Below are 10946 nucleotides of genomic sequence, written 5' to 3'. Positions count from 1 at the left end.
CACAGGTCAGGGGCTTCCTCCTTAGCGCCTGGTGCTGTTGGGGAGAGGGATGGTTTCCGCTGGGAAGACCCGGAGGAGGAGGTAACCTGCTGTTTAAAGCTTTGAAGGAAGTATTGTAGAGGTTATTATATATTATCTACATTATGTATAATACTATATATGTACATATGTGTATACACGTGTGTGTGTACACATATGGGTGTCAAGCGATCCGCCCAATATCTCCCAATGGGCTCCGGCTGACAGTGCGGTGGCCGGGCTGCGGGCGGGCAGACCCGCATGGGGGGCAGGCCCGCACTGGGGGGCAGTCCTTGGTAAAGGCGGGCCACAGCCGCCTCCTCTGAGTTCCTCCTGCGCCGCCGCCACGTGTGGGTTGGGGAGGGGTATGCGGGGCTGTGAGGCTGCCACGGCTGGGGAGGCGACCTGCTGCAGCTGGGGCACTCGGATCGTCTCTCCAAAGGCCTGGGGTACCAGGGACCCCGCCCGCCTGCGAGGTGGGGGCTCGGCTCTCCCCGCCCACCGCCAGGAGGGGCGCAGCCTCCCGGGCGCGGGGACCACGCGCGCCCGGTAGCACCGCGGGCTCCTCCGCGCTCGCCGGCCGCTCGCCGCGCCTCCGGGCTCCCTGGGCGCCTGCCGGCGGGCGGCCGCTTCGTCCCCTCGCGGCCCCCGGCGCCTGCCGCAGTCGCCGGCGGCGGAGCAGCGCGGAGCGCCCCAGGTACCGAGCGCGGGCAGCGGCGGGGCCCGTGACCCCGCTGCCGGGTGGGGAGGGGACGGAGGCGCGGCCGCTGCCGCCGCTGCCCGCAGCCAGCCGGCCCAGCACACCAACGCCCCTCCTTCCCCACGGGGGGCTTTGCCCTGGCCCGTGGGCCCCCACCCTGCGACCCCAAGCGCTACGGCTCCGGACCGAAAGCCCCCAAACGCCCGCCTGCCTCGGGGGAGCTGGCCCCGGCCTGGGAGCGCCCATCTGCCCTCTGCCCCCGCCTCCCCGGCTCCTTGCCCCGGGCAGGCGCCCTTGCCCTGATCTTACCGCCCCTTGTAGGGGGCGCTGCTCCCACCCATTTAACCTCCAAGGGCCCTCTGGCGCCCCCGCCGTCCTGACTTGCCGCCCGCCCCCGTCAAGGCGCTCTGCTCCGCACCGGGGCGCCCTCCCCGAACTTCCTACCCGTTTGATCCCCCCACCCGAGGACGCCCCCGTAACCCCTCCCCTTCCTCGTCGGGTCCTGCCGGTTGGCCCGTCGCCCCCTCCCTCTCTTCCCACCTCGTCCCCTCCCCCCGGGGGCGTCTGTGCTCGGCGACGGCGCCCCTCCAGCCTCCCTGCGCCAGGTCCCTCGCCACCCCCAGGACCCCCCTCGGGCCTCACGCCTCGCCGCCCCTCCCCGGCCCCCATGGTCCCGGAGCCCGGCCCCGCGCACAACAGCACTCCGGACGCGGGGTCGGGGCTGGCGTCGGACCCCGGGGGCAGCGGCTGGGTGGCGGCCGCGCTGTGCGTGGTCATCGCGTTGACCGCGTCGGCCAACTCGCTGCTCATCGCGCTCATCTGCACGCAGCCCGCGCTGCGCAACACGTCCAACTTCTTCCTGGTGTCGCTCTTCGCGTCCGACCTGATGGTGGGGCTGGTGGTGATGCCGCCGGCCATGCTGAACGCGCTGTACGGGCGCTGGGTGCTGGCGCGCGGCCTCTGCCTGCTCTGGGCCGCCTTCGACGTGATGTGCTGCAGCGCCTCCATCCTCAACCTCTGCCTCATCAGCCTGGACCGCTACCTGCTCATCCTGTCGCCGCTGCGCTACAAGCTGCGCATGACGCCCGCGCGCGCCCTGGCGCTCGTCCTGGGCGCCTGGACCCTCGCCGCGCTCGCCTCCTTCCTGCCGCTGCTGCTGGGCTGGCACGAGCGGGGCGCCGCGCGGGCCCCCGCCCCGGACCAGTGCCGCCTGCTGGCCAGCCTGCCCTTCGTCCTCGTGGCGTCGGGCCTCACCTTCTTCCTGCCCTCGGGCGCCATCTGCTTCACCTACTGCAGGATCCTGCTGGCCGCGCGCAAGCAGGCCCTGCAGGTGGCCTCCCTCTCCGGCGGCGCGGCGGCGGCGGGCCCGGCCTCGGAGACGCTGCAGGTACCCGGGGTGCGCAGGGAGACCCGGGCTGGCGGGCTGACAGCCGCGAGCAGCCGTTGGGTGCCTACAGGGCACCCACCGCTCGCTTAACACAGACGCTTGCTGGCAACTTCCAAGCGGCCGTTCCCAGCCCCCACCCACCATTCTTCTGAACTCCAGACTCAGTGCCGGACTGTCCAAAGGTAGCTTCATCAGGACGCGAGGCAGGCTTCTGGGAGGTGACAGGTGCAGAGTGGGGTGTCCCAGCTCTCCCACCTGCGCCTCCCGGGGTCTTCCCTTTGATGGCACATGGCACCGTCATGGCGCCACAGGCAGAAACGGAGGGATAACTTGTTTCCCTCCGCTCCTGGGACTCATTCGCGGGACCTGTGGGTGCTGTCTTTTAAACATGTGCCATCTCCAGTGCCACCTTCCTAATCCAAGCCATCGTCGCTTCTTAGCTGGGAGCTCTTGACAGTCTTCTGCTGGCTCCCCCTGCTTCCACTCCAGACCTACTCCCACCCGTTTTCTGCAGAGGAGTCAGAGTAATTAAGAAAAATGTTCAGGTCATCTCCTTGCCTCAGACCCTTCAGTGGCTCCCCATTGCTGTTAAGATAAAGAGAAAACCCATGTCAGGGCTTGGCCTCGGAATCCCACCCAGCCAACCTCTCCCACTTCACCTGTCCCGTCCCCTATGCCCCTCACCAGCCACGTGGCTCTTCTGGTGGTTCCTTGAAGGCACCAGCCTGCCTTCCCTGCCAGGGTCTTTGCACTTGCTGTTCTCTCTGGCTGGCGTGTTTCCCCTAGATCTTCCCCTGCCTGACTTTTTCAGCTCACCGAGTACTTCTCCCGGAGGCCCTGCGGACCCGTGCAGGCCTACCTGGCTCCCCCACCCGGCTGCTCTCTGGCTGGTCCCCTGGTTTATTTGCTGACTTTGTTCCTTCTCTGTTTCCTCACTGGGATGTAAGCTCATGAGGACCAGGTGTGTCTGGGTTGGTTTGGATCTCCGCCGCACACAGTAGGTGCTTCCTAATTACTTGCGAATGGGGTAGGTGCTCTTAGCTTGAGGCCCTGCTGTGTCTAGAAGTGGAGTACCTGCTTTTGTCACCCAGGCCACACGATGCCCAAGTCCTGTTGTCCACCCGAGGGATGGGGGTTTAGACTGACCAGGCCTGAGCCCCAAAGAATTAGGTCCCAGGCCCCGAGGGAGGCCCCGACTGTGCTCTCCAGGCTCATCTTGGTGTAGCCTCAGGTGGAAAAGGCTCTTGCAGGATGAGGGGGCGGTACCTGGTGGGTCACGGGGTGAATAGGGAATGGCTGAGGCTGCAAGGCTATCCCCCTGTCAGCAGTCACCTGGAGCAGCTTGTCGGTCCCATCCCAGCAATGAGGCCCAGCTGGCCATCACCAGGAGGGCGGGCAGAAGGACTTGGCTGCAGGCTTGCTCTCTCTCCCCTATCTGTGCTCATTGGAGAACATTCTGGAGTCTCAGGTAGCTCTGGCCCTGGCTTGGTTCTTTAGCTGTAGGAAGACCTGCCATGGGCCAGCCCTACTCTCTCTCTGGGTTCTTGTAAAGGAACGTGTCCCAAACTTCAGGCCAAAGGAATCACCTTGGGATCTGTCTTACTCTCCCCCCTCCCCCACACTCTTCAAGCACTTCATTCACGTGTACTTAGCATTGTCTTTAAATCACCTCATTTATCTCTTTACTTCCATGAATTTGTTTAGGAAGAAAACTTGTCTCCTCTAGAAATGGAAAATCAATATCTTTGCCATAAATACGAGGTGATCAAACACTGCTTCCACGAGGATGCAGAACCAGCAGCGTCACTGAGTCCAGCTCGGCTGGTCGGAGTGGCTGAGCCGAGGCCGCTTCCCCTTTAAGTGTTAGACGGATGTTAAGTCAAAGTAGCATCCACACGAGACTGTCTCATGAGTAACCAGAGAGCTAGACGGGGACTGGAAAGGGTTAGTGTTCCCACTTTGTGATTCGGTTATTTTACAGGGTGTCCGCTTACCATGTAAAGTCCCAGCCCACCCCACACTGTGGGAGGCTCTGCGCTAGTGACCAAGGACGGAAGAAGTGGGCTGGTCGTGGTGAGGTTGGGGCGGGAGAGGTCTGGATTCTTGGCTCCAGCAGGGGCCAGATTTTCTTTCATGAAGCTAACTGGCTGGTACCAGGATTGCACCTGAGCCTGTGGCCTCAGAACCTGGGCAGGAGTCCCCAGGTGCTGATAGCTGCAGCCCCACAGTTCTTGAGCGCTCACTATGTGCCAGGCATGGAGCTGAGCGAATCCCCGCACGGCCAATGGGGAAGGTGCTATCACCACCCCTGTTTGACAGATAGGAAACTGAGGTTCAGGGAGCAGGGAGGGGAGTTGCTCAAGGTCACACAGCTGGTTAGGGAGGTTCAAGGTCTCAGTGTGACCGCTGGGCTGCCTCTGGGCGATGACGCTCTCATAACACACTGCTCAGGGACACTACCTCGTGTCCCCCTGCTTTACTGCTGTGCCTTCCAGTCTCCTCTGTTGGATTCGCAGCCACCAGCCACGACATCTCTGGGCCTCCAGCCTCGCTCGTTTTCCACATTCACTCCCTGGTGAGCTCATCTTGCCTGAGTTTGGGCATTTGCTTCTGGGATGCTGTCTCTTTTCGGGCCTCCTGGCTCGTGACCCCTTTCCTCCCACTCACTGGCCTGTGCGAGAGACCAGCAGCATCCAGCCTGGGGGTGGAGGCTCTCTCGATGCCCGGACCTAAAGGAACTGATGAGAATGAACAGAACTTGGGGCACATCGGGCCCCTTTCCTCCTGTTTTCAGCCCCATTTAGCCCTTGGCCCTCTTCCCCAGTCCAGCCTCTAGCTTCCCACAGAAGGAAGGGGGTTGGGCACAGGCCCCCAAAGTCCCAGCACCTCTGGGTTGAGCGCTTCCTCTCCCCCCACCCTCCACTTCAGCCTCTTTACGTGAACGGGCTGTTTAAAAGCCACCGGTGGCTCACTGGTTTCAGCCAGGTCTTCCCGGCCCCAGGGGCTGTGAGAAAGGGGGTCATGCTTAGGGCTGAGGCAGGGACTGTGGGCGTGGGAGGTAGTAGTGTCAGTGAGATGCTGCCGGGGGCACGGGGGAGGGAGGAGGGGGGAGAGAGGGGGCTGGAGAGAGGGAGAGACAGAAGATGTTCCCCCGGGGGAATGGGGCTCATCCTTGGGAGGTTCCAGAGGGACCCATGAAGGAGCTCAGCCTGGTGGGGAGCAAGCAGCAGGCCCTGCTGGCAGCCTCTGCTGTCTCGGCCCCTCTGTGTCTGCCAGGTTCCTGTGTCTGGCCCATGGCCCCTTCCCCATCGCCTCCCTCTGTACCTCGTCTTTCTCCCCCACTTCTCCGCTGGTCCCATTTCACCCCATTCTCTCCCTCCCTTTGCATCCCTCTGTCTTCCTCTATCCATTTCTCTCCCACCAATTTCTTCTCCTTTCCCCCCTGCCCGGCTTTCCCACCCTCCCTCAGCCAACTATGCATCATTCTGTCTCAGCAATCCATTTTCCCTTCCATCTCTGCTCCCTCCTCCTCAGAGGGGGAGGCTGCGATCACAGAAATATCTCACAGGGGAAGGAGGGGGCCCAACTGGGGAGAGACTGACGGAGGAGCAGTGTCGAGCATGGCAGGCTCGGCTGCTGCTGGGCTCGAGGCGACCTGGTGGAGCCAGGGCTGGGTGCCAGAGCCTGTGTGGCTGGCTGGTCATGGGTTCCAATTCTGCCCCCTTCCCATCACATCCAGATGACTTTGGACAAGACCTTCACCTCCCTCCACCCCAGGGGAAATGCTATTCATCACTTGAGGTTGTTTGAAGAGCCAATGAGATAATATATGTAAACTTGGCATGTAGTAGGTGCTCAACAAATGTTCTCCTTCCCTCTTGTGGTAGAAAGTGGTTCTGGGGAGCTCACCCCTTTTTGAGCCGTCCTAGGGAAAAACAGGATCCCTGTCACCAGCATCATCATTGCCATTATCAAAGAGTTAAACTGGAAACTAATAACAACAGCAATATAGCTAACACGTGGTACATACTGTGTGCCAGGCTCTGTTCAAATAACTTGCTGTATATTACCTTAGTTAATCCTTACTGCAATCGTATGAGGTACATGCTATTATGATTGCCATTTTGCAGATGAGAAAACTGAGGCCCAGAGAGGTGAAGTGCCTCGCTGAAGGTCGCTCAGGAGGTCTGGTTCCAAAGCCCGCCTTGTAACCTCACACTATGATTAGATGGTCGTAAAAGTTTGAAATCACACAAGGGAGCGCACAATTCCATTTTAAAATAAAAATTCAAATATAGAGATAAAGTATAAGACCCCCGAGACTTCCATTCAATCACCTTCTACTCCCAGGGACACTGGTTCACTTAGAGTGTTTTTCCAGTCCTTTTTCTGTGTGCTCACGTATTTCTTTATGTGCCTAAAGAAGCTTAGGGTCTTGTGCATTTTTCTTTTAAACAAGTGAAACCATGTTGTATTGTTTTGTAACTTAGTATGAGGTAAGTTAACATAGATAATCTCCGATTATCTATAACACCATCTCTGGAGCTTTCTCCCGTGATGATTGCCCCCAGGGTATCTCCCTCAATTCCCCATTTCCAAGCTCCGACAAGATCAAGGTTCTCTCTTGCCTGTCTCCTGCCCCAGGTCACCAGGTCTCCGAAGAGGTGACCATGTGAGTGGGGCCTCCTGGAGACAGTGGCTCCTCCTCCCCTATTGTCTGCCCCCTTTGATGGCAGCAATTCAAAGGCAGGGCAGATCTTAGGAGATTCTTTGGGGAAGCGGGAGCCTCTCCTCCAGGCTGACCACGGTGGGGCCACAAAGGCCATATGGAGACACTCTGCAGGAGAGAACATGAGAAGAGGAAAGAGAAAAGCAGATCCCCCTCCCCCAGCGTGGTGAGTCAGAGCATTTGTCCTGACGCCTGGGCTGCTTTGGGGAGCCATAGCTGCTGGCAGAAGGACCAGACTCCCGAGGGGGCTGACATTTCTCCAACCTCACACACAAACCACTGAGCCCACATCAGGGCTGCCACGGGTGTGCATTTACTACCCACAGCCTCACCGTGACTCCGTAAGCTGAGCATTGTTTCTCCCACTTTACAGACGTGGAAACGGAGACTCTCAAGGTCACGGAGTGAGTGAGTGGTAGAGGCACAATGTGCAGCCCCATCACTTGTCTTAAAAGCCCGGCCCTTGCCTCTGCCCGGTGCTGCCTGACCGAGGGCCTCTCTTTGGCTGCTCTTTGTGAATTTGCCCTTGATACTCGTATAACCAGACGTCGCCTGGACAAACACGTTGAGGGGTGGGAGTTCCTGGGAGCTTCATCTCTCCCCTCCTGTCCGCTGCCCTTTCCGAATTAGACCCCTGATTCTACAGGGAGAGACTGTGGAGCAGGCGTTTCAGCACCATGGACAAGAACAGCCTGGCTGCTCGGAGGCCAGGGAGAGGAAGGGAGGCTGCGAGAGGCGCGTCCCGCACTGGGAGCTGGGGCCTGGGCCCGGGGCTTGACTTTCGTGCTAATGTTACGGGGCTGACACATCTTGGCTTTATCTCTTCCGCCCCCTTTCCATCTGGGAAGGTTGCCTGGGAACCTGGTTCCCTCCCTGCCTCCTTTTGACTCTTCTCTGTACCCAAACTATTACTGCCTCATGGACTAAGCTGGGCTCTCATGCAATTTAGGAAATGTTGGGGGGAATTCCTGGCTTTCAAAGCCCAGGAAGCACACACACCCTTTGCATAGCTCAATGAAGTGTGCCCACCCCTTGAACACTGATATTTACTTAAATTGTGGATATACGTGGGTTCTCACTTTGTGTAAGTCTTACGTGTGAAAATCCAAATAGTTTACAACATGTGGTTTAGAGGAAGACTTTGTGGATCCGTAGGGGTTCATAGGCGGACTTTAAGATGGTCACAGGACCCCCTGGAGTGTGGGAATGCTTTTTGTGTGTGTGTAAAAATGGATAAGCTTTCAGTTTTCTGGGGTGTCGTGTAGATTTTATTAGATTCTCAGTGGGCTCATGAGGTTGAAACAGTTATGGGAACTTCTGGGCTAAAAGATCATCCGGTTCAGGGAGACATTTCATGCTTTGGGACTGTGAGTCCCTGGTTTGCAAAGTCAAATTCTAACCTCCTGGTGCTGGGTTCCCCGTCAATGGCTGCTGTGGAGCAGCTCCTTTCCCCGCTCCCTCCCCACACTCCCGCTCTTGGTCTATTCTGGGGAACGGAGACACCACCAGTCCACACATCACTTGAGTTGTAAAATGCCAGGGTCGCATGTACCCTTAGTAGTTTATAATCGATTTCATTGTAAACAGTTGCTCTGTGCATATGTGTTCAAAACAGCACTTTATTCTGTGGAGCATGAGAGTAACAGTGCAAGAAAGCATTACTCCAAACCCATGTACAAAGAGATTGCCAAGCCCTGGACAGCAGCAGGCCTCTTGTCAAATACTGTTCAGTTGGGCGGTGCTGGGGCTCACGGTCGTGTGTTGGCCCGTGTCGAGTTGTGCTTTGCGTGGAGGGTGGGCCTTCTGAACAGGTTTGTGTTTGGGGCAGAGTTGCTCTGTCTCACTGCATTTCCCAGGGTTCCTTGTGAAGTGCCGGGCCAGGATCAGGGCTCACTCTATGGTAGGCTTCAGGGATCAGTCTGGGGCCGTGCTCAGGGACGGTTTATTGCTCATGTCATGGCTTGGTCTGGGCTCAGGATAAGGCTGCAGTTTAGCTCTACAGTTGGGGCTGAGTCAAGGATTAGGACTCAGTTTATTGCTGGTATAGGATTGAGGCTCAGTCCGTGGATGGGGTCAGGGTCTGACAGGGGCTGTTTCTCAGCTAACTCAGGTGGCCTTCCTTCCCACAGGTGCCCAGGACCCCGCGCCCAGGGGTGGAGTCAGCTGACAGCAGGCGTCTGGCCACCAAGCACAGCAGAAAGGCGTTGAAGGCCAGCCTGACCCTGGGCATCTTGCTGGGCATGTTCTTTGTGACCTGGCTGCCCTTCTTTGTGACCAACATAGCCCAGGTAATACCACTGCAAGGGGCAGGTGAGTCCAGGCCTTTCTGGGGGGTCCCCAGGCCCCACCCCAGCCCAGGCATGGAGAGGGAGGAAGCGGGCTACCTCTCACGGTGTGTGTGTGTCTGTCCCGGCCTGCTGTGTGGGGTGGTTTGTGTTCCCGCCCTGGGACCAGGCGTGACGCACCCGCTCCCTCTAGGCCGTGTGCGACTGCGTGTCCCCAGGCCTCTTTGATGTCCTCACGTGGCTGGGTTACTGCAACAGCACCATGAACCCCATCATCTACCCGCTCTTCATGCGGGACTTCAAGCGGGCCCTGGGCAGGCTGCTGCCGTGTCCCCACTACCCCCGGGAGCACCGGGCCAGCGTGGCCTCACCCTCCATGCGAACCTCCCACAGTGGTGCCCGGCCAGGCCTGAGCCTGCAGCATGTGCAGCCCCTGCCCCTGCCCCCGGACTCGGACTCGGACCCTGACTCAGGCTCAGGAGGCTGCTCAGGCCTCCAGCTCACGGCCCAGCTGCTGCTGCCGGGAGAGGCTACCCAGGACCCCCTGCCGCCTGCCAGGACTTCTGCCACCGTCAACTTCTTCAACATCGATCCTGTGGAGCCCAAGCTGCGGCTGCATCCGCTCGGTGCCCCCACGAACTGATCTGGGCTTGTAGTTGGTCGGCGGGGACCTGCACTGGAAGGAACCAAGTCCCCGAGGCCTTGGGCCAGCTCTTAGCTGAGGCCAGGAGGCTGCTGGTCTCTTGGGAGCCCTCTGAACTCCAGTGGGACGCACTGAATCAGCCCCCACTCTCCACTCCAGGTCCTCCACCTGGGGGTAATAGCTGGCTTCATAATTTTCCCCAGGTGCTGCATCGCCGGGTGTAGCTTGTGGCTGTGTGTAGAGAATGGTTGGAGGGCTCTGGGAAGGGGAAAGGGCCTCTTGGTTCAGATTAGGATGGAGACAAGCCCTTTGACATTGTCAGATTGCAGGGATGGGTTGGTGCAGGGCCGAGTCCCTTGCTCCTCTAAGTGGTTCATGCGCCCTCAGATCCTCATGACCTCCTGGGAGTTGTTTGAAAACGAACACCTCTGCCCCCACCCCTGGCCTGCTGGGTGTGACTGCGTGCGAGCAGGGCCTCCAGTGACTCGTGCGCATGGTTTGAGGTGTTCTGTGCTGGCTTAGTTCATCTCCAGCCCTGAGGATGGCTTGCTGGACAGTTTTTGGACCAGTCAGCCCCTCAGATGTATGTGGCCTCAGAAAAGCCCTGAGCCCGGGAGGCAGGCAGGCCTCATTTGAACCTCTGCTCACTGCTTCCTAGCTCTGGCACAGGCCACTTAACCTCCCTGCGCCTGTCACTCCACGTGCAACATGGGGCAATGCTGCCGGCCTCGTCGGGTGTGGTGAGAACCAGGACCGCGTGCACCTGGCAGGTGGCCAGTCGGTGGTGTCCACTGTTACTACTCCCGGCTGTTCAGCCCCTGGCCTCTGCTGGGGGCCAGGAAGGGCCACTGGTTCCCACTGGGTTTCCCATCTTCCTCTTCGGCCCCATCCCAGCTCCCAGGCCACCGCGCTGTTCTCCTGTGGCAAAGGCGTGGCTGGTGGTTTCTCGCTCACCATCTGGGATGGGTGTTCCTCTGCCCTGGGCTTCCTTGGACCTAGAAGGGAACCAGCTGATGGGGACAGAGCCATCCCCTTGCCCTACCTCCTTCTGGCCTTTCTTGGGCCAGTGAGGGAAGCGGGAGTGGTGGCTATTGAGGTCAGTAGAGTTGAAGAGGGGCTGTCCCTGGTGTGGGTGGGGGCCTCGGGCAGGCAGGTGAACCCTGGGTCAGGGGCCTGTGTGTGTG

General features: G+C 59.4%; 1 protein-coding gene across 1 annotated transcript; it reads left to right on the top strand.

The window, feature by feature from the left end:
• Positions 1-1385: 1385 nt before the first annotated feature.
• HTR6 (5-hydroxytryptamine receptor 6) lies at positions 1386-10116 on the top strand. The gene is made up of 3 exons (XM_016214528.2): positions 1386-2105; positions 8964-9122; positions 9313-10116. The coding sequence occupies exons 1-3, from the start codon at positions 1386-1388 to the stop codon at positions 9760-9762; spliced, it is 1329 nt and encodes a 442-aa protein (XP_016070014.2). The 3' UTR covers positions 9763-10116.
• Positions 10117-10946: the final 830 nt, after the last annotated feature.

Source organism: Miniopterus natalensis, chromosome 9, assembly GCF_054644295.1.
Source record: "Miniopterus natalensis isolate mMinNat1 chromosome 9, mMinNat1.hap1, whole genome shotgun sequence".
NCBI classification, from domain to species: domain Eukaryota; kingdom Metazoa; phylum Chordata; class Mammalia; order Chiroptera; family Miniopteridae; genus Miniopterus; species Miniopterus natalensis.
This window is presented reverse-complemented; position numbering and strand designations above follow the sequence as displayed.